At 51.7% G+C, this 27,391-nt stretch overlaps 1 protein-coding gene across 1 annotated transcript in view; it reads right to left on the reverse strand.

Moving 5' to 3' along the window:
• Nucleotides 1–27,391, reverse strand: part of SND1 (staphylococcal nuclease and tudor domain containing 1) — a 426,272-nt gene that overhangs the window by 14,844 nt on the left and 384,037 nt on the right. Inside the window, exon 17 of the mRNA XM_040472057.1 lies at nt 1,296–1,484. Coding sequence (XP_040327991.1) covers nt 1,296–1,484 — 189 coding nt within the window. The remainder of the gene's footprint in view (nt 1–1,295; nt 1,485–27,391) is intronic.

The following is a 27,391-nucleotide window of genomic DNA, read 5'->3' on the forward strand; positions in this document are numbered from 1 at the left end:
CAGCCTTTCCCTTCAGTAGGCACAGGACACGGGGCTGGCAGTCTTAAGTTCAGCTCTCACTAACAGGAAAGCCAAGAGGAAGCTCCTTTGCAGTAGGGGCTAAGGTTGCCTGCTTCCCCATCACTCTAGGAAGACGGGGTTTACTGTGAGCAGAATTGGGACAAGGAAGGGTGGAAGTGTCCTCAGAGGCCTCATGGTGGCCTATTCCTCCAAGACATGGACAGTCCCTCTCACCTGTCCCAAGATTTGTGGGTCACCACTCCCTACAGTTCTTCCACTCTCATTAGAGTTGGTCACCTGTCCCAATCCCCAGGGGACGGGAAGAAAAGACAGAGAGATCTAGGCAGGAGTCCCTGGGCCAGTGCCTGAAGGAAGACAGCTGGGAAGGACCCAGTGAGGAGGTGGCTGCTCTGGGCTGGAAGAGAATGAGGAGCCTCTGGGCCCTGATGCCCCCTACTCCTTTTGGCAGGTGTCTGGGCCTTGACTTTGGGAGGCGAGTTGCAAGCCAGATGGCTGCCCCATGGGGAAGGAAACGTTTATTCCTGGAACAAATTTATGGCTCAGCACGGCTGTCCCATGAAATCCTCCTCAAGCTCAGAGAAGCCCTGACAAATTGGTGGCCGGCTGATTTATCCCCATTATCAGGGCTGGACTATAAGTCAGTGGCGACAGGCTGAGTCGGGGGGTGCCAAGCCCAGCTCCCACCACCAAACCACTGGGTTCCTTAATCGTCCATTTGTTTCCAAAAGCTGCTTTCCGACCCACCCCCCTTGTCTCTTCAATGCAGTGTCTGCAGAGACTGATGGGCTATAAATCTGCTGTCCTAACAGCTTTATGCATCTCCTGGGGTAGCTTCCAAAATGGGCTTCCCTGCAGGGCGATGCGAAGGAAATTCAGAAGTGGGCTGCGGGTCGCCCAGCTGCTCCGAGGGCAGCAAAGAAGGGTCGGGGCTGGTGAAGGGAGGACTCCCCAGTCTCCTGCTCACAAGGGGCTCTCCCAGGCACTCCTCTCATGGCTCCAAGGTCACCTTCCAGACAGCGTTCTCCTTCACCAGGTCCACCAGAGGAGGCCTGTGGCTGAGGAAGCCTAAGCTGGCAGCCTCTCCCTCGGTCACGTGTGGCTCCTGACATGGGGTCTGAGACCAACACCAAGCGGGGTCCCTCGGGGGGGGGGGGGATAACCACTCTGTCTGTTGTGTGGAGGCAGTGGTGTTGGGAGGGGCGGGAAGGCGGGAAGTCTGAGCTCTGGGGTGGCGCCCACCTCCTCCCCGGCCAGGCCCGATTCCACACCCGTACCTTTTCTTTCTTCTGCTTGGCGGCCTCCTCAGCAGACAGCAGGGATTTGTAGTAGGAGCTGCGCTCAGCGGTGAAGTGGACCTTGGAGAGTGAGTGCTCCACCAGCAAGACGGACAGGTTGGCGCCATCGATGTGCAGCCAGCCGATGAAGTTGCCGGCCTTGTCCATGCTCTCCACCTCCACCTCTACCTGGGGAACAGAGAAAGGGGGTGTCAGCCTGCAGGGGGAGGCCCTGGCCAGCTGCCAGGGCGTTCACACCACAGGACAGGAGCGCATCAGGCACAAGAGCAAGAGCTCACTGGAGCTCCAGCACTGCTGACCCTCTTAGAACCCTTCGCTTCAGTTGTGAGTGGGACCTACGCGTTCTAGCCTCTCACACCCCAGAATCATCCTTACAGATACGTCACTGACCAAGCAACTTCAAAACTCCCTTCTTCTCAGATCTTTTGGCAGACAGCTCCTAGGGTAAACTCGGCTCCCCTTAGCTTAAGCAAGGGAGTCTGCGTTAGCCGTGTGCGTGTGAGTGCAGCCTGGGGATCGGGAGTGAGACAAGCAGCAGACATAGCTCCGGGAACATCCCACTCTTCTTTAGCGCCCACCCACCCCCGGCTCTTCTAGGAAGACAGGCAGGCCCTGGGGAAGCAAGACAATCCCTGGGGAGAGGGGTGTACAGCTGAAGGAATTAATGCTTAACAGAGGTGATGAAAATGGCTGGATGAGAGCCAGGCGAGGAGAGGCGGGAAGGGGGCAGGTGGGCAGAAGGATGCGAACAGGAAGTTTACTAACACACGAGGGCATTTGTGGGGTGACCACAGCAGGGGGCTGCTCCTGACAGGGAGCGACTAGAAGGGTGTAGTCACTACCATCAGGCCAGTCTTTGGGGCCTTATGCTGTGGCGGAACCTCAGAACCCTCAGGGATCCCTGCAGGGCTCGGGGGCATCTGAGCCTCCTCCACTGAGGGCCTCCCCAAGACCCCGAACCCCAGTACTGACTCTGCTCCTCCAAGAGGGTGGCCTTGATGCCTTGGCCCTTGTGGTAGCTGATCTGCTTCCACCTCATGAAGGCAATGGCCCAGGGTGAATTTCTTCTTTGATTCTCTCCCAACCTCCTCCTTTCTCTGCTAAAAGGGGCTTGTAAAAGTCTTTGCTGCCAAATATGAAAACTTGTATTAATTTAAACAGCTTCAAGCTCGATTAAGCAATAAAATGAATGTCTAAATACCTGGGAATTCTTTGAAGCCTGGGCTGGAGCCAGCAGCAGCAGCAGCCCAGGGCAGAGGGTTAGAGAGGAGAGCGGAGGGAAGGAGAGGGAAGAGAGCAGGGAGAGATGTGGGGGACATGGCACCCTGTAAGTAGACAGAGGTGACTTGGGCATGCAGACAGAAGGCAATGGGGAGAAGAAGGGGTAGGACCAGGAAGGCAGGACCCTGGCTTTTCCCTTTTCTTGAACACCCTCTTCCTACTTAAGGCTTACGGTTAACCCTTCAAGTGGAAATGCAAGTTCAACGATGCCTGAGGTTGGGGTCTGGCCCAGAAGCAGATATGAAGAGTTTATTAGAGCTAGGAAAAAAAAAAAAAAAAAGATACTATATAGATCCATTCCAAGCTGACTCTGTAGGTGGGTAGGTAGGTCCCCTATTCCTGGACCTCTGGTCTTTTACCATGTTAGTAGCCAAGTGTCGTTTTCCTAAAACTGAGGACAGCTGCCCTGCTTGAGCACACGGCCTCTTTCCAGTTCTGAGAAGCCTGTGGTGGGCCAGTGTGGTGGTGACAAGAAGCTTGATGCTCCCTGGCATAATTCCTCTTGGCACCCGATTGCTAGAATGGAGGCAAGAACCCGAGAGACGGGTTGATGAAATACCCAGGCAGGTACAATCCTTCTCATCCTATAAGGTGCCCACACTTAGACCTCACTCCACATAGCAAACCCCAAATTCACACCTCACCTCTGATGCTGCAAACCAGACGATGGCCTCTCAAGGGCTCACACTAGCAACAGACACAGTGACTGGGAGCCACTCCTGGGGTCAACACTACCAACCCTGTTGGCTGACTTCACACTTACCAGCCTCTCTCTGCCTGCAATCAATATGCTAACTTGGGCTTGACAAGTCCCTGGGCCCAGCCAGGCACAGAGGAAAGAAATCTCTAGCCTTGGGCACTGTCCTCTCACCGAATCCATCTTGGGTTACAGAGGGAGATAAAACTGTAGCCTGTGGGTCTCTGCTTCCCCTTTCATTATGGCTGCTGCAACCAAGGTAATTTCTCCATCAAAGGCATTCAGGGGCAGGTGGGCTGGGCTCAGTGGAGGGATGGGGCTACTCCCAAGTATCTTGACTTGTGACCTCTCTAGCCAAGCCCTGTGCCGTACCTATCCTTCTGGGCACAAAGAATTCAATCGGAAGACCAAAGTCTTAACCCTTCTCTAGTCCTGGGAGAGTTCCACGGGGAGCAAGCACAGGGTTAAGCATGGTGGTCCTAGGTTGGTATAAGTGTTCACTGTTCATCATGTTTCTCTCAGATCGATTGCCAGGAATTTGTAGCCTGACTATAACATTTCATGGACCAATGTCTGTATATGCTCTATTTTTCTGATCAACTTTAAGACTCAGGTTTTTGATACTTTCTCTTAGTTAAAAAGTACATATAAACCACACATACATATGGAGATATACAGATACAGCTGATTCTCAGTGTTTGTGGTACTTATGTTCTATAAAGGCACCATGAACACTGAATTAGTGAATCCTGAACCATTGCTCCCAGGGGAAACACAGGATTAGATTCCTGCAGGACTCTCATCACATTTTTATCAACTTACCAATACATAACCTTCTTCTGTGCATGTTTCTGTTTAAAGACACCTTATTTAATATATACTGATGATTCATTAACATTGAAACCACAGCCAATAGCACTATCACTCATGCCTGAATAAAGCTTATCTAACACATGTATTTTCTCCTTAAGGCATATCACAGTCTTCTTGCACTTAGGAACACTAGACAGCACTTCAGCACTCTGCTTGGAGGCCATTTTAAACTACAAAATCACCAAGAGAAAGCACACACACACAAAGGAAAAATGCAGGACCACTTGTGTGTGGTGTGACAGGTGAATAAGAAGGCTGTGCAGCACCTTTTTCAGCCTCAGGTGGGAGATGTGCTCACCAGCAGACTTGAAATTTTCACTACAGTGCACATCCACAAATGATCAAAAAAGTCCCATGGGGCACCTGGGTGGCTCAGTCGGTTGAGCATCTGACTTTGGCTCAGGTCACGATCTCACAGTTCGTGAGTTCAAGCCCCACGTCGGGCTCTGTGCTGACAGTTCGGAGCCTGGAGCCTGCTTCAGATTCTGTCTCCCTCTTTCTCTGCCCCTCCCCCACTTGCGCTCTGTTTCTTTCTCAAAAATAAATAAAACATTAAAAAAAAAAAAAAAAAAAGTCCCACGAGCACTGATTTTGGGTTACAAGTAAATTTTAGCAAGTGAATTTGCAAAAACGGAATCACACAGAATGAGGATTGACTATCTAGAGGTATATGGAGAGCTATTTCCTACAAGTTTGTTTCAAACTGAAGACAGGAGTTAGGGGAGGCTCACTCATGTCAAATACACAGGAAACCTCTTCCAGTTTCTTTCTGGCTATTATAATCAAGTGTTGTGTAAACCGGAAAGTGCTCTACAATATCGCTACTTGTCTCTTCAGCATCTTGTGGAGTGTTTCAGGGAGAGATTTGGACTCAACAGCTTCCCTTGGGAGGCCTCCTACAATGGCATGTGACATCAGGAGTTCAAGACTTGGGTGATGACCGTGGGCTGCTGGAGTGTTTCATTTGTGCGTGGGCATTTGGTGTGGACACACGTGAGCTGATCCGGCCTTTAGGGTACCACAGAGTACGTGTCCACATGGACACAGGTGGTGTCAGCAGGGAACAGATGGAGGCTCTTCTCTTCATTCCCCTCTTCAATGCTCATATTGAAGCTAAGGCCTAGGAAAACAAAGCTGAGGGGAGGAGGCCTCCTGAGAGATCATGAGGGGGGCCATGGCATCCCACTGAGGAAGCAGCTGGGCGAGAACGAGGAAGAGGGCAGCCGAGACGCCTGAGGTCGGACCTGCTCCTCAGGCGCCGAAGGACACCGTGCTGCTGCCTCACTGGGCACCCCGGCTGGTCTGGCCATCTGCCAGCATCTCTTGCCCCGTGCTCTTGAGGCAGACAGAGCGGGTGCGGATCTTTGGTCCGAACTAGGCCCTGTGAGCTGAGCTCTTCCAGCTTCAGTACCACCTTCCTGTGAAGGCTTCCCGAACCGATCCCCAAGTGAACCACTCTGTGGACACCTATAGGCTCACCAGTGTACAGCACAGAGGTCAAGAGCACAGCCTGTGGAGCTAGACTGCCTCAGTTTAAATCCACCTCCCACCTACGTGACCTTTGGCAAGTCACTTAACCTTCTGTGTCCTTGTTTTTTTTTTTAACGTTTACTTATTTATTTATTTATTTATTTTATTATTTTTGAGACAGAGAGAGACAGAGCATGAACGGGGGAGGGTCAGAGAGAGGGAGACACAGAATCCGAAACAGGCTCCAGGCTCTGAGCTGTCAGCAGAGAGCCCGACGCGGGGCTCGAACTCACGGGCCATGAGATCATGACCTGAGCCGAAGTCGGCCGCTTAACCGACTGAGCCACCCAGGCGCCCCTGTGTCCTTGTTTACTGTAAAACTGGCATTGCAATATTCCCTATCTCAAAGGATTTGTTATGATTAAATGAGCTAATACATACACTAAGCATGTAGAAGATTACTGGACACATAAGTGCTTCATCATCATCATCAGCAGCAGCAGCAGCAGCAGCATCAACTTTTTACTTCATAGTAGGGCCAGTTATTTTATTTCCAAATATCTTTATTCTTCAACGAGGTTGTTTGCTCCAAGGGGGACCAAAGCTTTTTCTCCACCCTGCGTCTTCCCCAGAGCTGGGTGTACTGACCGGGCAATGAGATGGCAGGAAGAGCATGGATCATGGAGTCAGACAGACTTGGGCTCAAATCCTAGCTCTGGCTGGGGATTTTTGGGAAGTCCCACAAACTCTCCTCTCCTAGCCAGTTTTCTTGTCCGTAAAAAGAGAAGCGGATCCTATGTATTCAAAGAAGTAACATAAAACTGCTTCCTCTTCCCTTCAGCTAATATGGGCCAGCAGCAGCCCTGCTCGGGCTGAGCTCCATCCCCTTAGCTTTCCCTCCATCTAGAAGGTTTGGGTTTCTTACACCCAGGGGGCCTCATGCAAAATACAGAGTGGAGGGAAGGCAAGTGTGGGCTGATGGGAAGAGCTAATGTGTGATTGTCCTCACACCCAGCTGAATAACCAGGTGCTGTTCTGCTCAGTCGAGGTGGGGGGGAGGGGGGCGTCTCTCTCTGCCACAGGGCCAAGGCGAGGGGACACGGCCCGGCCAGCCGCACCCAGCGGGAGAGCAGCTGGACACACTGGACTCGGCCTGTCCGTGGGCTGGGGCAGCCGGCGGGCCCGCTGCCTCACAGTGGGACACGTTCTCCTGCTCCCAAGCACATTAATGTGCCACTAATGAAATTGTTCTGGCTTATTTACCAAATTAATACAAACGGCACAGGCTGTTAATTTGCATGTCTCCTAATTACTGAGGAAGAGCTCCCGTGCCCAGGCAGCACACACACCTCAGTGCCCACCCAGCCGGGCTGTGGTCTCACCCTTCCCAGCTGCGGGTGCGTGAGGAAGGGGAGAAGGGAAAAGGAGGAAAGGGGAGAACTGGAGCGGCTCTGGCTCGCTCTCTGTGGCTGAGAACAAGTGAGGAGAGAAGCTGTGGTGGCCATGAATTTGTTTCGTTGCCTATAGTTCTTTCCTTAGTGGCTGGAGTGCCTTGGCCTCCAGAAATATACTCGGTCCCTGTCCTGCTCCCCTCTTCCACACTGCCCCTCCTTTCCCTTGTTTGGATTCTGTCCAGCTTCTTAGGAACTACTCCATCAGGCAGGCAGTGGGGTCTGAGTCATCTTTCTCTCTAGGCAGTGTGGCACATTCTGGGCCTGGGGTGCAGTGCAGGGTTAGAACGGTGCACGGGGTCACAGGAAGGGAAGTGAAAGCCACGCAGGGGCTGAGGGTCTTATGGATACTACTCCTCTTTCTCAACTTGTCCTGCTCCTTCCCAGCCCCTAGCCTTCAGATTCTGAAACCTTATGTAAAGTATATGTGTATGGGGGGGGGGGGGGGGGGAGGGGGGGGGGGGGAGAGAGAGAGAGAGAGAGAGAGAGAGAGAGAGAGAGAGAGAGATTGGTCACTTCAGAGCTCACCATAAGACCACAGAGGAAATTCTGACTGCCCAGGGGGTTCATGTAGCTGTCCTACCTCTCCTGCTCCAGGAACCATATTGGATGACTAGTGGTCCCAAGTCTGGGGCAAGGCTGAAAAGACACAGGTCCTCCTGCAGCCTCCTTTGGGTCTTGGTGAGGTTTGGGCCAGGGGAGGGAGAAGGCACTGGAGGCTGCCTCCACTGAAAAGCAAACTTGAACAAGGCAGCTAGGGGCGCTCAGGGCAAAGAAACTCTGAAGTGTTGAGCAGAGGAGGAGACACAGCAGGGGGCTGCACGCTCCACTGGTGACTCAGGGCAGCCAAAGGAGGTACAGCACAGAGGCGACTGGCAGTGGGGGAGGGCAGGGATATCCCATGCTTATGTACCCACCTTCCTTTTTTGTGTGTCAAGAGGATGGAGAAAAGGTACGATCTCCCCAAGTGTGCCAGCCCCGCCTCTAGGCACAGTGCCTGAGCGCGGGAGGGGACTGTTCTTCAGCCAGCCTCTTCGGTTGGGAGGCTGCGGAATGCCTGGAAAATAGCGAGGGGATGCTCTCTCCTCCAGGGGAGGTGGGCCGCCTCCGGCAGGACAGGTGAAGCCAGGTAGACAAGAGCAGCGGCACAGGACACCCCTGCCCTGGGGTCCTTGGAAACAAAGACTTCCCGCACAGGTGACGGCGATGGAGGTTATACAGGCTGCGAGTTCCTCTAGAAGGCAGAGAGCAGGCTGCTCAGGGCTGCCTCTGGGGAGGTGACATCAGGGGCTTTAATGACAGGCAGAAGCCTCTATCCTTCCCACATGCTGTCTGGCCACAGGCCTGCTTTCAACACCCCCAAAGCCACCAGCAACAAGTATGGGAAAAAGCCTGAAACTAGGAACACGGCAGGAAGGAAGATCGGATGACAAGGCACCGAGGAACAAAGAAAAGGCACCGGACTGACTGGAACTGTGATCTGGGCCGGGGGGGTCACGCAGCGGGGCGCGGGGCACGTCCCCTCCAGGCTCAGTCTCCTCACACACAAATAAGAGCAGAACCAAGGTTTTAGGGTGCTCTCGGCTGTGAGCTAGCTGAGGGGACAGTCGGGGCTGGGTGGTGGCACTGGTGGTGTACCAGTACGACTGGGGGCTGAGGAGACAGAAGGGCAAGCAGAGAAGCCCCCTGCGAACCCTCGGGCCCCGCAGGAAAACTAGCAGAGAGGCACAAAGGGCGCTCCAGCCTCTTCCGAACCCACACCTCCCACCACTTTTCTGCCAGAATGCGAGCAGTGATCCAGAGCAACCAGACTGCACCAGAGACTCCTTGCCTGTTACACAGAGGTAGCCGCATCGCCGCAGAGCTGGTTTTCCACCATCACTGATGCTGCATGAAGGCTGTAACGTGCTGCCACAGCTAGAGCTGTGAACTTGAAGAGACACCTCACCTTAATATAGTAGCAGCTTAGCACAGCCAACGTGTGCCCGCCACTCACAGGCACGCGCAGACACAGCAACATCTCTCAGAGACAACGAACATTACCACACTGCAATTAATAATGTAACGCTCTGGGAGCTGGAGAGGCAGTGCCCATGAAATGCCTCCTGGGTCTCATTACCGGCAGCTGCCGGCAGGGAGTGGGCAGAGGAGAGGCAGGCAGCAGTACAAATCTCCCCTGTGCTGGAGAAGCAGCGCTCTGGTCCCCATCAGCGCCCCTGCTCCTAACCCCGCGGCACCTCCAGATCAGATGACTCTTTCAAGTCCAACCCACGGTGCCAACTGTTCTCCAGAAAACCTCCCTCGGACATCCATGTGCTGGCCCAAGCCAAAGCCCTAGGAATGCCTGGAAATCAGGCCCGAGTCGGCACGGTGGCCGGAGGGGTCAAGAAGCTCCTGGAAATTGATGGAAGCCCTGAGCACAGAACAAGATGGCTCAGCTAGAAGTTCAGGGCTTCTTCCTCTCCCAGAATACCTCAGGGATGAGGGGTGGGATGAGTAGGGGTGGGGGCGGGGGTGGGGCAGCTCCTGGTCCTGCCTGAGGCAGAGAGGCGGCAGCCAAAGTGATCAGCATCGTCGGAGTCTGCCGGGAAATGCAAACCTGCTGACTCCAGGCCTTTGCAGGCGGTAACACAGTTTATAAACTGACGCAATCTGTTCCTTTGGTGCAGACAATGAGGAAAGTAGATTGTTCATCTTCTCAGGAAAACCCGGGGCTAAAGGCTGGAAGGAGATTTAACTCTCTCTTCTCTGAGATTCATGCAGGAATGACCCTGAATCAGGAAGCCCTCATTCTGCACCGCTGTCCAGGGCACCCCTGGTGGCACCCTTTCCCACAGGTTTCCTGAGACCGAGCCAAGCTTTGGAACTCCTTCAGACCGTGGGGCACACCGAATGGCCCAGCTCCTCTCATCCTCCTTGGCTGACATGGAGAAGAGCAGCGCCAGCCCAGAAGAGCAGCGAAGACAAGACTGCTGTTCATCAGGTGCCCCCACGCAGTTCTTCATCCCAAACCTTGGCGTGGGCCACGGAGGCAGCCACGGTGGCGTTTTCCAAAGCTCAGCCAGAGTACCTCAGGCTGTACCCGAGCCCTGTGGGGACCGAGCTAGCGGCGAGAGGAAGGTTGGCCTCTTGTCAGGGCAAATCAGTGTATGTCTGACACGGAATAACTACATGTGGCTATCAAATGTCTGACCTGGTCTGAAAGTAATCGAGTATCGTTCAATCAGATCGAGTTAAAATGCCACTTCCCCCTTTATGAGGACCTGTGTGTCCCCCTGATCCCGAGGCCCACTCTGGACAGGCGCGCTCTGCTTTGCTGACTCCAGCTCTCCGGCTTCTTTACCTGAACTGCTGTGGGTTTCTATGGGGACCCGCATCTTGCTTTTAAAAAGCTCCTATGTTGTCATTCATAATTACTTCTTTCCTTCCCACCCCAGAGAAAAAGAAACCTAACTCTAGATCACACCCTCTTTGGCTTCCTCGGGCACCTACCAGTCACCTCTCACATACCGTCACCATTCCAATCCCCTCTCCCATCCACCTCTCTGCCTATGAATATCTTGCCCATCCGAGAAAACCTTGCCTTGACCTCCTATCCCACCCAGTCAACCTATTTCTCCTTACCCAGAGTATTTCCTCAACTCTCTTTTTCTTCCCCATCCATTGCGATGGTTCACCGCTATCAATACTGCAATGGAACTGCGACTTCTAAGTCACTCAAGACCTCTCAACTGTAATTTTAACAATTCCTTCTCACATGTCATCGATTTTGACCATTTGAATGATCTAACCAAGCTAAGAAGCCCTCTTCCACTTTAAACTTTTTTTTTTTTTCTTTTTTAGGTCTCTGTGATTCTCAATCGTGGCTTCTTCTCCCTGCTCTTAGTTTCAATCGTGAATTCTTTCCCAACAACATGCCCCTTGAATACGGATATTTACCAGGGGGCCACTTTAAGCTGTACAGCCCCCATTTTTCACTGCTCTCGGAGTTATAGGACACCATGACTTTTATTTCCAGTCCGGACCTCTCTTCAGAATTCAACTCCAACCTGACAAATTTCAAATGTAACGAGTCTAATTCTGAATCTACTATCGTCACTATAAAACCTGTGCCTCCACCTGCATTTCTTATCCCAGTCAGCAGCACGAGAAGCTCGGGAGTCATCCTTGGCTCCCTTATATATTCACACTCAATCTCCAGATCACACTAATTCTACTTCATAAATGTCGCTTGAATTCTTCCTCTCTTCTTTATCCTCACTGCCACTCCTTGAGTTCAGGTCCTACCTTTGGGGAACAGTCCCCTTCACTGGTATCCCTGCCACCAGTGTCCCTAATGGCCCCTTCACAATGCTGCAGTGAGGCTTATCACAGGCAGTGCAGCACGATGGTCAGAGACAGGCTGGGGAGCCAGACCACCTGGAGTCAAGCCTTGCTCAACTACTTACTAGCTGTGGGACCCTAAGTGGTCAAATGGGCATAATAATGGTGCCTACTTCAATGATTTTTACTAAAGAATAAATAAACTGGTTCTAGTTAGATACTCAGGAAGAGTTTGGTAGATAGTAAGTACACAGTTCCTGTGCGTTTGGGTTACTTAACCAGAAAATCCAAACCTGATCCCTTCTGCTGCTGTTGAGACCCTTCCCTGCTCTCTGCTGAAGTCCAAATTCCTCAGCACAGCAGAGTATAAGCTTCTTACCACTGGGTTCTTACCGGTCTCACCTTCCACCATTTTGGCCCTCATCACTTTGCTCTGGTCATGCCAAACCAACGCCAGCTCCACACACATGATGCATCGTTTCAGGCCTCTGTACACACTCCTCCCCGTGGCTAGAACGCTCCTTCTATTACTGCACCTGTGAACTCCTACCCAGCCCATGAAGATTCTGCACTGATGGGATTTCACTCAAACTATTACGTTATTTACTTAGTAATGCTTTCCCCCACATACCACTACTAATTACAGTATCATAATGGGCACTTATTAATGTCTTGTTACTGGCACACGGGAGGCATTCAGTGAGCAGATGATGAAAGGTAAGAGGTCTTAGCTTCTCCAGATTGCTGGCAGTCAACTTGGAGAAGGAAAGTTCCTGGGACAGAAAACTGTCTTTGGGGAAACCCAGTGGCGCTGAACAAATTGGGAGAAGGCCTGTTTCGAGAACCTCTCTAAGGTGACAGGGATGTTCCCACAGATGCCCCTGTCAGAGCAGGTCTGCTCATAGGAGCCTGGAGGGGCAGAAACTGGCTTTTGGTCAGTGCAGCCAGCACTGATGACTCAGAAGCTCCCAGACGTCACGAGCAGAAGGGGCTGTTTCGCACTTGGCTTTGCCTGTACTGAATATAACTGGAGCGAGGATGGATTCCTCTATTTATCCAGGCATGAACACAGGCAGCAGCTGTGTATGCCTCCCTCTGGTCTCCTACACATCCACCACTCCTGGCCACCATCCCTCAGCAAGGAAGGGGTGAAGAGCAAAAGCAGACACGAGACAGCCAGAGGAAGAGCTAAGAGGACAGGACAGGACCCCAGACCCTGTCTGCTAAGTCCTCCAAGCCAGGGGGTAGGTGTCCCAGTTAGGACTCAGTCGCCTGAGGGAACATCTGAGCACAGGGCTGAGAAAGCCTCAAGCTACAAGTCACTTGCCAGTGTGGGCAGGTCTCAGGTCCTTCTAGGAGAACAGGGAAACCTTTGGGGAAAGGCCACTGCTGTTGGGTTTAAGGGAATCTGGAGCTCGGACAAGCTCAGTCACTTCAGAGTTCTCAGAACTGGGCTGTGGCCACGGGGGCCAATAAATGCTGTCAGGCTGCGGCAGGGATGTCCTATGCTAGGGGAAAGGGGATGTGGAGCTCCTTCTCTTTCATTATCACCTGGTCTCTTGGAATAGGTACATGGACACCAATCCCTCTTGCAGGCCAGAGAAAGGCACAAGAGAAAAGAATTTGGAACAGATAAAAATCCTATACTTGCAGCTAGGAGCCAGGCAATTTATTTCCCCCTGCCCCTGTGTTCATCCGTATTCTTCCTTAAAATCCAGCTGCCTTCACATGCCAGCAGGAAGCTGGCCCTGGGCCTGCTGTCCTCGGCAGGCACCCCTTTCCGATTCACAGGAAGGCAAAGCGGTGGGGCCGGCAGAAGTCCTGTGATCCACATTCCCGGACAGGCCACAGAGAAAGCCCCCTGCTCCCCTCTCACCACACTCAGGGGCTGCTCTCTTAGGCCCAGTGGAGAGGAGATCTGGGCCTCTTCAGGGACTCTGCCTGTGTTTCATGCACGTTCCCAAAGTCTGTCTCAAACCTATTTCAACACAGTAAGGAAAACAAAAAAATCCTTTCAGATGATACAGTCGTCCTGTTCCAGTAGTGCCAGTGGGCGAGGGCTGTTGTGTGCTCACCCTCCAGTCATGTGGGCAAACGAGGCCCTTGCTCAGTATGACCGGGAGGGCCTGTGATCTCCGTGGCCTCTCTGTAATACAAAGAAGGGCCTGTGGGTAGAAGCCACCCATTATACGGTCTGAGCACACATAGCCCAGATTGGGATAAGTGGGGTATGCCAGAGGCCAGATCGCCTGGTCAATGACCCTGGTCCCGGCCCCTGCCCTCTTCTGGGGGTCGAGGCTGGGCTTCCTCACTGCTCATTTATTGCTACTGACAGTGAAACTATGGCACTGCTTGTACCGTCTGAGTGGAGCTCTCAGATGTCATAAGCCCTCCCAAACCTCTCTGTGGTCCGCAGATGGTCCAGGCCACCTCTGCCTGGGAAAAGACCAGGAATGAAGGGCGTGGGCCGGCACAGGCGTGTTGACTCCTCTGCTTCTCCACACTGAGGCCACATTCCCTCTTCTTCCCTGTCTTTCCCCAACTCCCTGGGCCATGGACTCCTCATGCTGTTTTGGGCTACATTTGTAGTTACCTCCTGAAAGTACCCAAAGCCACTGGAGTGACAGCAAAAGCGAGAGAGGGAAAAGTATTAGTGGTAGGAAAGGACAATACATAGGATGGGTCAGCAGCTTAGCTGTTGACATGACTCTCTGCCCATCCTCTTGACAGGACTCAAAGCGCCATTAATCACAATTATTTCTCTCTCCCCCCTTTCAACCAAATGTGCCGAATACAACTCAGCTTAATGAGGTCCCAGGAGCTAATGGGTGGCCCCTCAGCCCTACTATTTGCTCAGGCTGATCTTGTCCTGTTCTCAGGCAGGGAGCAGCTATCCTGTGTTCCTCTGAATGGGGTCAGGGTGGCCTCATTTGCCCTGCTCCACTCCACCCTCCAGTTTGGTTACACTAAGCAGAATTCCACTGACACCTGCTCTCTGCTCCACACGGGGAGTGCTCCCAATGTAGGTGTGCTCTGAAGTGGAGACAGGAAATGAAGATGCTCAGCATCTTTGGCTAAGATTTCTGGAAGGCACAATTAAGCTTTTAAGACAATACCTTTGGTTTTGGAGGAAGCATGGTGGGAAGGTCAGGAGCAGAAAAAAAAAAAAAAAAAAGAAAAAAAAGGAAAAGCCAGCACCATCCTCTGTCTTAGTCAGGTAGGAAAAGGCATGCCGTAAGGAGCACGAAAAGAAAAACAAGGGCTATGAGGAGAGATTCTCAGTACCGTGAATCTTCTCGAAGTACACCATACTCCCCTTCTCACCAACTTCATTTCCTCTAATCCAGCCCCCCTTGCTCTGGCTCAGCCGATCTGCTTGCCGAGTGAGCTGCCCAACCCGCCTCCTGTAGCCCGGCTGGTCCCTGAGGCCACAACCCTACATCACAGCCGGAAAAGTCAGACCTGCAGCGGCCCCCGCACCGCCAAGGGAGGAGCAGAGGTGCAGAGCACACTCAGAGAGATGTCTGGCCGTTTACCGGTAAGGGATTGCCGAGAGAACCCCCACTTCAGGAAGTTTCTGGTCAGGAGTGCCGAGAGAAAATGTGTGAAGATGTGTCCAAGGGGCAAGTCCCCCACACCACTTAGATCTTCCAGGAAGCCTTCCCTAATTCACTCTTTCTAACAACTCCATCTTTAGTGCTCACGTTAAGTTCTGAATCAACTAGACTGCTCTTGTAATCCATGAGCTTTTACATTATGCCCTCCAAGTGAGGCTGTTGCCTGTTTCTTTTGCACCCACACCTAGTCCCCACGTCATTGCCCAAGCATCAGGATTCTAGGCAGTGCTAGAAGGGGCTTGATGGAGGGGGCTCCTGGGTGACTGTGCTTGGCAGGGCTCTTTTGTTTCTGGGCAACACCTTCCACATGGCTATGTTCCTGGTTGCTGTCCAGAGCTTCCCTAACAAAGACAGCTTCCAAGGCCAGGCAAGCAGCAGAAAGTGCAGGTTACAGTTATAATAGAGTACAATGTACCCTGCAAGGGGAGATCATTGTGGTTCAGCCTTGCATCTCTGGAAAGATACAGCAGGGCTGGAGAAGGACCAGGGATGCCCAGTTGAGCTGATTAAAGAGAAGAGAACATCCAAAAATGATTAGGATTCTTCAAAATGGAAAGACAGATGTTGAAGTAACTGCAATGTATAAAAATCATTAAGGATGTGTAAAGAGACCTAGGACTTATTGTAATCAACCAACCGAGAAATAGCTATTCGGCATCTCCTAAGTAGAAAAGCACTGCATTAGGCATTGCAATAGATGCAAACAGAGAAAAAAATAACTTCTGTCTTCAGAGAGCTTCAGTTGAGAAGACACAACGAAGCTGCCTCATGTCGACTAGTGACAAAATGCCATGTAAAACCCATGACCACCGAATGGTAGCACAGACGGCAGGCACTGGAGGGGTTCATAGGAGCACGCCAACTCTGAGGGCTAGACAGTGGGGCTACTTCAGGGAGGGGCCAGGCAGGACATCACAGGTGGGGCCAGGCAAACACGCTCTAGCATGTGGAATGACCTGGATCATACTTCAGAAATAGTCATGGATGGTAGAGTGAAAGCAGGAGTGAGGTAGAATTTCAAGACAAAAAGGGAGGCCGAGGTCAGTGGAGGTATAAGCAGATACTGAGGGAGAGGGAAGGTGGCAGAGACAGCAGAGGCCAGGAAGAGGTGCAATCTGCTCAGAAGAAAAGCTCAGGAGGGTGACCTTGAGGGATAGGGTGATGGGATGGGTCAGAGCCCAGCCCCTTCTAATACAGATCTGGGACAGATGGATCGGGGGTGAGTTCTGTACATCCTTAGGAAGGCAGGAAAGGAAGGATGGGAACCTAAACAAGATGCACAGAAGTCCTGGTTACAGGGACAATAGTTGGGACACAGGAATGAGAAGAAACAGACAAGTGTTGTGTAGCTGGTCAATGGATCATGCTGATTGGAGTCAGAAAGCAGAGGGGAGAAGACAAGGGAGTCAGAAAGAGAAGAAGAGCCTTTACCAGGCAGGGTCCCCTAGCAGGACTTTCACTTATTCCCTGCATAACAGACAGGCACGGTGCTTTGTGTCTGGTCCTACCTCCACCTGCCTGTCTCCATTCCGACATTTCCTCCTGATTTGGGGCACCTCATCCATTGGCAGAACTGCACGATGGTTACTCTGAAGCCAGACTTTCTGGATTCAAACTTGGCCTCTACTGTTTAGTAACCTGGTCGAGTTATTTTAAGCCTGTGCTTCAGATTCGAAGTTTAACACGGGAGCAGTGAAAATGAATACCTCCTTCCTAAGGAAAATGTGAGGTTTAAATGAGTTATTATACACAAAGTTCTCAGGAGAATGTCCGGTAGACAATGTTGGTGCTTCTTCCTGGGTTAAGCACAGATGGTGAGAACAGAAATGTATTTTGAGGGCACCTCGGTTATAGAGTGACCAAACTTTGGTTCTCTCAGGGAAAAATCATAGGCCTTTGGCTAATATACAGATGATACAGTCTTCCTGTTCCAGCAGTGCCAGTGGGCGAGGGCTGTGTGTGCTCACCCTCCTGTCACACGGGCAAACTGAGTCCTTGCTCTGTATGACCTGTGATCTTTGTGGCCTCTCCGCAATACAAAGAAAGGCCTGTGGGTAAAAGCCACCCATTATACGGTCTGAGCACACACAGCCCAGACTGGGATAAGTGGGGTATGCCAGAGGCCAGATCGCCTGGTCAATGACCCTGGTCCCGGCCCCTGCCCTCTTCTGGGGGTCGAGGCTGGGCTTCCTCACTGCTCATTTATTGCTAATGACAATGAAACTATGGCACTGCTTGTACCGTCTGAGTGGAGCTCTCAGATGTCATAAGCCCTCCCAAACCTCTCTGTGGTCTGCAGCTGGTCCGGGCCACCTCTGCTCAGGAAAAGACCAGGAACGAAGGGCGTGGGCCAGCATGGGTGTGTTGACTCCTCTGCTTCTCAGCACCGAGGCCACATTCCCTCTTCTTCCCTGTCTTTCCCCAACTCCCTGGGCCATGGGCTCCTCACACGGTTTTGGGCTTTGCAGTTACCTCCTGAAAGTACCTAAAGCCACTGGAGTGACAGCAAAAGCGAGAGGGAAAAGTATTAGTGGCAGGAAAGGAAAGAGGCAGAATGAACTAGGTGTTTCCTAAACAGATCCTGAAATGTCATGTCACACGGGCTCTGTGGCACAGACCTCCCAGTTTCCATTCTTTTCTTCTTTTTTTTTTTTTCAACGTTTATTTATTTTTGCGACAGAGAGAGACAGAGCATGAACGGGGGAGGGGCAGAGAGAGAGGGAGACACAGAATCGGAAACAGGCTCCAGGCTCTGAGCCATCAGCCCAGAGCCTGACGCGGGGCTCGAACTCACGGACCGCGAGATCGTGACCTGGCTGAAGTCGGACGCTTAACCGACTGCACCACCCAGGCGCCCCTACATTCTTTTCTTCTTGATAACAGGTATCCTTTTAGTCCAGGTATTGGTGTGGCCAGCTAAAAGTCTGTCCCTCTCTCGTTGGTCACACCGCTGAGATTTAGCTGATATTTTTGAGTGGGACTTCTGAAAGCATTTGCCACCATGGGCTTCTCCCTTTTCTTTCGGCGTCCTAACTGGAAGGAAGGTGTGAATAGGTGGGGCCCCACAGGCTCCTTGGACCTTGAGAATGGAATTCATGCGTGCTAAGAAATGGATTTGGATCCATTCCTCCAGAAGGAGGAGGGGATGTGGATCCCTGTTGACACTGAGGTCACTGTACCAGTCCAAGACTGTCTATCTCTGGACGTTTTTCATGAGAAAGAAGTAAACTTTAATCTTGTGTAAGCAACTGCCGTTTCTGAACTGTTTTCAGCAATTTAATGTAATTCCAAACTGATGCGTTAGTATCTCTCTGGAATGCATGTCCTTCTACCCTTGGTTTGGCTGATGCCTACTCACTGTTAACAGTCTGGCCTAAGTGATACTTCCTCCAGGAAATCTTTCCTGAACTCTTAGTTGTGCCCCGAGGGAATCCTGTTGAGTCCCAGAACATGTATCACCCTGTACTCTGGGTTCCTGATGAGCTCTTGAGCCTGCCATCCAACTCCTTGATGGCAGAAAACATAGCCACATGGCACTTGACTTTGTGGTCCCAAGTCCTGGCATGGCACCTGACATACAGGTCATTACATGTTTGTTAAATGGACTGAATGAAAAGACCCAGATGCCAATCACTGGCACTTATCTACTGATTTGTCTTCGCTTTTAAGAATGCTTGCTTCAAAGAACATAAAGGGAAGATAATCTCAGAGAGAAACAAAGCTTTTCTTCTATTACTGATCCAAACACAGTCCCTGGCATACAGTACCGGGACAAAGCCCTGCTCCGAGGGCCCACCAAGTCAGGGCTGGAGCCTTCCAGCTACTGCCCTGAACACAGCCTCTGTCAGACAGCCAGGCTGGGCATTGGGTAGATCATGAACACTCCAGGCAAGAAGGTTCTGCAGTTCCCACTGCCACATCTGAAGGGAAGACCAGCAGCTCCTCACTATAGGGAAGAGGGAAGGGAATTAGCATTTATTGAGTACCTGCTGTATACCACACAACGAATTAGGTTCCCAGACAAGCATGTTGCCTTAGTTAATCCTCATAGCCTTTTTGTGAAGTGGTTATTTTTAGTCTCACTTTACTGACAAGGAGACAGGGGCTCAGAGGCTAAAGAATGTATCCAAGGTCATTGGTAAGGAGAGAAGCCAGAATTTGAACATAATCCTTCCTGATTTCAGAGCCTGACTCTTGTCACTACTCAGCGGGCAGAACGATTCACTGACATCCAGGAGAGTCACAGTCCTAGGTTCTGGGAGTCCCTGAAGCTCTGACCCAGGGAGTAGGAGGCTATCAGGAGCTGGGAGCAGGGGAGGAAGGCATGCTGAGAAAGGCCAGGAAGTGGACCTAAGGAGAGTCATCTGTCTTCCCACTGGCCCCGGCTGCTCTGCTCTTGGGCAGAGAGGTAATATGTCAGTATAAAGGAAGAAAGTCATTAGGAAAGCCTTGATTCCCCTCTGCACAGATTTGCCTGAGCTTGTTTCCCCAATGATCCCATGCTGAGTACTCCAGTTAGCCGCGTTCTAGGCTCATTACCCTCTGGGACTCGTTGCAGCTACCCTCCGCTGGTTGCTCAGCATGAACCCAGCCCTGGGAACTCATCCCCAGGTCCCTGCCTGCCTGGGAGAGCTGCAGGCTGCGAGCCCTTCTCTTGGGCCTGCATCTGGAGGTGGCCAGGCTAGGGCATCCCCTTGCCATCCCCTCGCAATCCAAACGCTAGCGCAGACGCCCGCAGTGGGGCTCTAACCTCTGGAGGCCCAGGGGCTCCTTTAGATCCCCGCGGTGGAACATGAGCCACGCAGAGACGAGAAGCACAGGGAAACTGTGGTCCGACAGAGGTGCCGGGGGAGGAACGCAGGCAGCAGAGAAGCTGCAGATGAAGGATGAGCCACGCCGGGTACACCTGCCTGCCTCCCAACCTGACTGGATCTGCCTTTTTAACCCTTTGACCCAAACAAAATCCCTTCCGGCTGCCCCACTGAAAACTAAGTTTACAATTGAAAAGCCCAGAGAATTCATTGCTGGGTAGATGAGAAAATTTTAAACTCATAACCACCCCACAGGCCAATGGATCAGGCAGATATCCATCCTCTTAGAATTACTCTACACTGCAGATATCCATCCTATTAAGCTAAATGGTTAAGAAAAGCCTTTCCCCACATCACAGAGATGCTGGATGGTTTTCTGCTCACCTTTCTGAGTACACTCATCAGCCCATTTTGTTTCCTCTGTTGAAAGCGGCCTCAGAATCACAAACTGCTGCGCGGCAGCAGAAGTTTTAAATTAAGCATTCATGGGCGTAGGTGAGCTCGGGAAATGATGGGGGGTCGGAAGGCAGGCAGGCAAGATTTAGTGCCTCGTGTGTGGGGGAAAAGCTGAGGCTCATCAACAAGTCTGGATCAAGCCGGGGATGGAGGAGCCAGGGAGACGGGGAGAAGAAAGGGCCACGGAGGAGGAATTTAAAAGCTCTCTGGTCAAAGGGCCAGATACGCCGTGTGACAAAATGAAAATTACTAGAGACTTTGAACCACTGCTAATGCCACCGTCCGTGCAAGGCATAAATATCTGCTGTGCAGAACAATGCACATGCGAGGTGGGGACCCCGGGAGGACGGTCAGCCAGGTGCTTGTGCCTCCCTCCACCGCCCTTGGGGCACTTGTAGGTCCACGACTTCCCCTCCTGCAGCTAGTTCTGTGTTACAGGGCACTTACCCCAGGTATAGATAGCAGAGGCTGTTATAAAGGCTTGTCTTGAGGTCATCTCAGGGCAGAACTCCTTTCCTCCCTACCCCGGCTTGCCTCAGGAGGTGAAATTCCCTGTCTTACTGCCCGGAGGAGGAGGAGGCGGCCCCAAGGCCTGCGGTCTACGGCGCGCTGAACAAGGACGTTTGTGTACAGCTGCTGTTGCTCCTACGACTGACCACTGCGTGGGGTCACTCGCTCAGCCCTGGAAAGGAGGCCCAGGGGACGGCGGATGCCTTACTGACAGCCGCCTTAATGGTGATCAGTGGCGCTGAGAAGAGGGGCAGCAACGGGCTCAGCTCTCTGGGGGGCCGCCCCCTGCACCAGCCATTCCCATTACCTTGGTTTATTTTATTTTATTGCAGAGCGGCTCCTGTGTGTGGGTAATAAAGCTTTGACTGCTGCGCTCCGCAGGCCTGGGGTGGGAGAGCTGCGCTTGCTCAAGTAGGGCAGTGTGGGGCGAGGAGGCCCAGGTGGGGGGCGGATTCCCTCGGGCACGCCCCCCGGGGAAGCAATATCAGAGAATCCTTCCCAAGCCTGAAAGGCCCTTTGAGGACCAGCAGCAGCAGTGAGAGGCCACCCCGAAACTCTGGCTTCTCCTCAGTCTCCCATTCGTCCAGGATCCCCACCCTCTGCTTGCTGGTTTGACGACCCCCCCCACCCCTCAAAACACCTCATTTTTCTCAGCTGCTCTGTTCCACCCTCCTGCTCCTGGGCTGACTGACCTCTTTCCCTCACCACCCAGACATCCCATTTTTGTCTTTTGAACAATTTTGTGTTCCAGTCTTCTAGCTGGTGGAAAAAAAAAAAAAATTCCCTTCCAGAGTGATTGGCCTCCTGCAACATTTTTCTTTGACACCTGCGAGCCATTCAGACCCCTGATGGGAGGGCAGGCGAAGGGGAGAGAACTACCTGGCACAGCGGCTGCCAGAGGTGGGCAACAGGAGAGTTCCTCTGTTAAGAGCCGGCAGCCTTGGGAAATGCCAGTGCTGGCGCGGCTGAGGGTTAGAGAGGGTCTTCGTGAAGGTTCAGGTACAGGCTTGTATGGGATAAAGAGGCTTCGGGGAGAGGAAAGAGAAGCAGCTAGCTGGCTTACTGCCAAGACGCAGGGTGACAGAGATCCTCACAGCCCCAAATGGTTTACAAACACAGAACCTTTGCCAACACTTGTCCTTGTCAATTTGAAAGCCTTAAAACCTCATAATTGCCTCTCTAATGAGACCTTCTACAGAGACCCTTGTCTACCATGGGCTGTGTCTAGAATGCCAGTCCTATATCCCACATACCATTCAATCTGGTCATGCCCTACTCAAAATACATCTGCAAAATTTTAAATCAAATCCGATTTATGCTCTATTTTATACCAATCAATTCAAGATAACTCTGTGTATTTATTAGACCTGTACTGTCCATACAGTAGCCACTAGCTCTAAACTGGATGTCCCTAAAGGGTAGAGGCTGGGATTGGTATCTTCGCCTCATTTTATTGACCGTAATTCTCCTGCCCCAGGAGGCCCATCAATGTAACACTGAAATCCAGGGGGAACGATTTTCAGGGCACAAAGTAGGGTGGGATAGAAGAGTGGCATTCCAGACACAGCCCATCGGGCCAGGCTTTGGACAAGGAGATGGATTTCGTCTGATTTCCCTTGACGGACGCGTTGTGTTCAGCAAACAGCCCGGCGTGCGGCTGTCACTCTGATGCTCAGTTCTGACAGGCATCGATCAGGCTGCGGCGTGAGCATGCAGATACGCGCACAGGCCTCGTCGACATCCCTGGCTCGGAAGACAATCCTGTCTGGGGTGAGGATGGCGGTACCCCCCCTTGCTGGATGCTGCCGCAAAAGAGGCTGCACAGATGGGGAAAAGGAGACAGGAGGGAGCCTCTTCAAAATGCCCATTCCTGGGTAGGAAGACAAGCTGTGATGACGGAGTCAGAAAGGGGAGGAGGGCAGGTTCTGGCCCTTACAGAGGGGCTGCCAGGAAGAGACCCTGTTCGGGTTCTGAGACTAGCGAACGGGGGCACTGGGCAAAGGCTGGCGTAAGCGGCCTGTAATCTGTGAGCCCAGGCAGAAGAAGGGGCGCTGGCAGTTCTAGCCTTGCCCCGCCCCCGCCTAGCAGTTCTCCTGTGCCCGATGCTGCCCTCAGAGAGCCTGAGGGAATTCCAGAACACCCCATCCGAACCAAAAATCATCGTGATCTCCCCCTACCCCCGCAGTGTGGATGGATGTCCTCCTCACAACTCTGGGAGATGATGAGCTTCTATCAAAGTATTCCACACCAGGGGGTGCTCCACTTAAGAATCCATTCTGCTTTAGAAAAGTCCTCTTTCAAGTTGAAACCCACCAACCTGTATTTGCCCCTACTGGCCAAAGTTTTGTAGTATGGAGCCACTTGGAACAAAATCTGAGCCCCTTTTCTTATTTACCCAGGAAATAAGACCTTCTCTAAACCCAAATGCCTCTCGGCTCTGAGGACCGCCTTGAGGATTACATGAGAATTATGAGCGTGACTAGCACAGTGTTTAGCAATAGCAAGTGCACAAAAAGTGCCCGTTCCCTGCCTCCGTCTGTGAAACCACCATTCCTATTATTTATGTTAGCTTCGTCCTTTCTTTCCATCTCCAGTGGTTTCCATTACTCCTCGAACCTGGATCCCACTCACTACACCACCCGGTCCTTTCCCAGGAATGCTATCAAGAACTCTCTAAAATTGCAAAGCTCAGAGCTGAACACAGTGTCCCAGATGTTACTTAAGCAAAGCAGAATAATTGCCTCCTTCGATCTATACTATTTCTGTATTAATGCAATTTTTATCAGTCACTTCGCACTGTTGTTAGTGTACAGTTTGTAGTAAACAAAACCCCCTGGGGTAATTTTCAAATGAACGGTTGTCAAGCTAGGTCACCTTCATCTTGTAATTGTGTAACTGATTTTCTGAACTTAAGCACAGAACTTGGCATTTGTCACAACTGGTAAATTACATTTCACGTTGTAACTTGCAGCCCATCTCTCTCCATACTTGTAAGAAATTTTGAACCTTGATTTTCTAACACAACACAATCTTATTCATCTCAAATGTGATAAGCATGCCTTCTGGGCCTCTGCCCAAGTTTTAGAAAGGGCAGAGAGACCCAGGGGCAGAAACTTAAACTTGTACTACGCCAGTGTGTAAGGATTTGGCGAGTGCTTTTGAGAAGGAAAGCCCTATGGTGAGAGCCTGGGGGAAGCTCTTGAGGCAGGGCAGATCCAGAGAAGGACGAGGTCTGAATTCTCCCTTCTGGAAACCCAGACCCCTCCTCCTTCATATCTGCTGGACCCAAGGCTTCCAGAAAAGCAAAGCTACTGCCATTTGCATGCACTCACAGATGGATATGGGGTTAAGAGTCTATGTTAAATATGGAGACAAGGCAGAGAAGAGCTTAGAAAAATATCTAGGAAATGACGTTCTCCCTCTGCCTGGGAGGGCTGACTCGGCTGTGTCCTCCCGGAGCCCCTCAACTCGGCAGCTCTGCCTATCTTCTTGGAACAATGGTTCTCTCAAGTAATTATAGAAACTCTCTGGGGAAGGCGGGCTGGGTCACAGGTAGATGGCTGTGGGAATGCAGAGAAGGATCTTGGCAGCAGCACAGAAAGTGGATTTGCGGGCGACGTGATAAATGGAAGAGGGATTTGGGCCCAAAGACCAGGGGAAAATGGTGTGAGGGAGGACCAAAAAAAAAATCAGCTAGGAACCTGAGGCCAAAGTGAGCTTTCTTCCTAGACTGCTCTGACGGCAAAACCCCTGGACATCTCAAGGGCACATGGGACTTGCTGGGGGTCCAACTCCCCAGGTTGTATATAGCAGTAAGGTCTTCTGGCTGGATGGCTGGGCACCAATGATCTCCCCAAAATGGCATAGTAACTGAATTGCTCAAGTTGGGAAGGCAAAACTTAGACAGGCTCTCTTTCCTTGGTGTGAGAGTGCAGGCTCTAGGGGTACGTTGTTTGGGGAAGGGGGTCAGCAGGGGAACGATGAGGTGTGGGGATTCTTCAGGACCTGCAGGGTCACACTGACTCAATCGGCCTATAAATGATATACAAATGGAGGTAAGATCACCAGAAAACAGTGGTTTGTGCATAAATTCTTCATGTCCATAGGGGTATTCAAACAATCTTCCACATGCCAAAAAGAAAAAGGAGAGCAAGAAAAGGGTGAACTCAGTAAACATCTCCTTCTGTTCACTGGTCTTACACACACACACGCGCACACACATGTGTGTACCAGCTCTTGGTTCAGCTTCCTTATGAAAAGTGGATGGGACCAATCATATGGTACCTGAGCCATCTGCCGGGGGCAGAAGGTGTCCTCGCTACAGAACGCAGTGCTCTCTGGGAAACCTTTTCTCTCTGTGTGTTTACCCTGGCCTCCCTGGATCCGGCCAAGCTTTCACTGGATGAACCGACGACATCATTTCAGAACATCCTTCACGTTCACATCCCTACCAGAGACCCACTGCTCCCCTGACCTCACCATGCTATCCCTTCCTACACCCAGGGCTCTCTGGCGACTTTCCTCCCATAATTCTACTTACTAATTATACCCCCATTTTATAAGGAGGACACTGAAGGTTAAAGAGGTTCAGAGCCTTAGGTCTAAGGCCATGCAGCCAGTGAGTGGCAGGGCTGGAACTGAAAAGCAGGTGTGATTCCTGAGTCCCTGTTGCTAACCCTCATGCTATCCTGCTGCACAGACATGTCATTAGTCTCAAAGCTCCTCAGGTCTTCTGGTCTTATCCGCGAGTTGAGGGGTGGTGTGTGGTTAGAACCCTGGTGGACCCAAGAGGAGAGAGAAGGAAGAGGGGGCTGCTGGGCCTCGTGTCAGGGTGGCACCTAAAGAGAAAGCTGTCCTCCGTGGGAGGCCCTGAAGGAACAGGGGTAGCGTGGGGAAATGAGGAAGGGCTGGAGGATAAAAGCAGGGAGTAGCCACACCTTCTTTCTGTTACCCAGAGTGGAGAGAGGAAACCTTCTGGGGGTCATGGCAGAGTGACAGATCAATCACTGAGCCCTCCACAGTACTTTATGCAAAAGACCTGGATGGAAAGGGAAGAATGATCAATTCTAGGGTTTGTAATGATGCTGGATTTGCTCCTGTTAGGGTAGCAAAAAAGAAAGACCGGAGAGGGAGCAGATCAGGGGTGAGGTTCCGGCCCCACATCTACTCCCAGGAATGACTACAGGGGCAAGGTATCTGAGGTTGCTTCGAAGCTCTGAGAGCCTCTGTAGTCCTGCTTAGCTTCCCCAAATGTCCTGTCCTCTGGGAGGCAGCAAGACAGACACCCATGCCAACAGCTGGAATAAGGTTCTGCAAACCAGAGAGACCATTCTCCACTAACGGCGAGGGTGCGGCCCCAAGCTGGTGGGGTGAGGCGGTACGTGGCCGAGCGATGAATAGTTTCTGTGGGGACGCCGAGATCTCTTACAGCAGCAGGGATGATCCACATCCACTCCGCATTGCTCGAGAACTCCACGCTACCCCTCTCCCGATAGCTTTCTGCTTTCTTGACCTCCAAACAAAAATTGGTCATGGCAGCTCTGCCCCAAAGCCATGGCATGGGCCAGGCTCCCCTGGAAGCAGTGTTCAGCGCCAACACCCCTCCCCTCCTTCCCTCCGTTCATTCCCCTGGCTGTTAACAAACAGGCTGCATGTTTCCCCAGTTCATCCCACTCTTTCCAATCAGCGCTAATTGAACCACTTAACTCAAAGACAATAACATTTGTGCTTCAAACCATTAAGAAAAGCGCTCAGTTGGGGCGTTATGCGTGTGAGGCCTGCTTGGGGATGGCAGGGCACACGCATACAAGCATGCCCACAAGACATACTCCACTCGTAAACATGCACACGACTAGCAGCTCCAGGAGAAATTCTGCACGAGTATGGTCAGCAAGTGTCAGCCTGTCTTTCTCAACAGGGCTTCCTAAATTAAAAAAAGGAAAAAAAAAAAAAAAAATCACTACCATCTCTAGCTTAGGCCCGGGAAATCGCAGCTGTGTGCTCATCCTTCCCCAACCAAAAGCGTCTGTCTACCTCTTGTGTTCTCTGAGGTCCAGAAAAGAACAGGAAAGAAGATGAATGCAGACCTCAGATCCCACCACACCTGTCAGCTAGAACCTTGATGGGAGGAGGTAAGAGAGCAGAGAAAGAAGTGCTCACCCCTGCACTTGGGGTTTCCTTCCCACCTCCCCCGTCTTAAGGGCTGCCTATAGGCAAAAAGAATTGCATAAACGAGAGGTCTGGGTCCTCTCTGTCAGCTTCAACACAAGTCCTAGAAGGTCCCAGAAATGAGAGGGCTTGAGTGCTGCTCCACCGTCAGGAGCATGGGGAAAGTGAGGAAGAAGGGGTGAGGCAGTGACAAGTGAGGAAGGGAAGGTGGGACCGTGACCCCAGACCAATTTTAACACTGGGCAGAAGGACATGAGTCTTAAGATAATGTGTGGAAATAGCCCCTGGGTCCTGATTTTAGCTCTGCCATTACTTTGTATCAGTGTGACTGTCACGTTAGCCACTTAACTTCTTTGAGCTTGTGTTTCCTCATGGGATGAGACTAGATCTGAACTTCCTTCTAGCCCTCAAACACCTG

Source organism: Herpailurus yagouaroundi, unplaced genomic scaffold (genome assembly GCF_014898765.1).
Source record: "Herpailurus yagouaroundi ecotype Mexico unplaced genomic scaffold, PumYag 100, whole genome shotgun sequence".
NCBI classification, from domain to species: domain Eukaryota; kingdom Metazoa; phylum Chordata; class Mammalia; order Carnivora; family Felidae; genus Herpailurus; species Herpailurus yagouaroundi.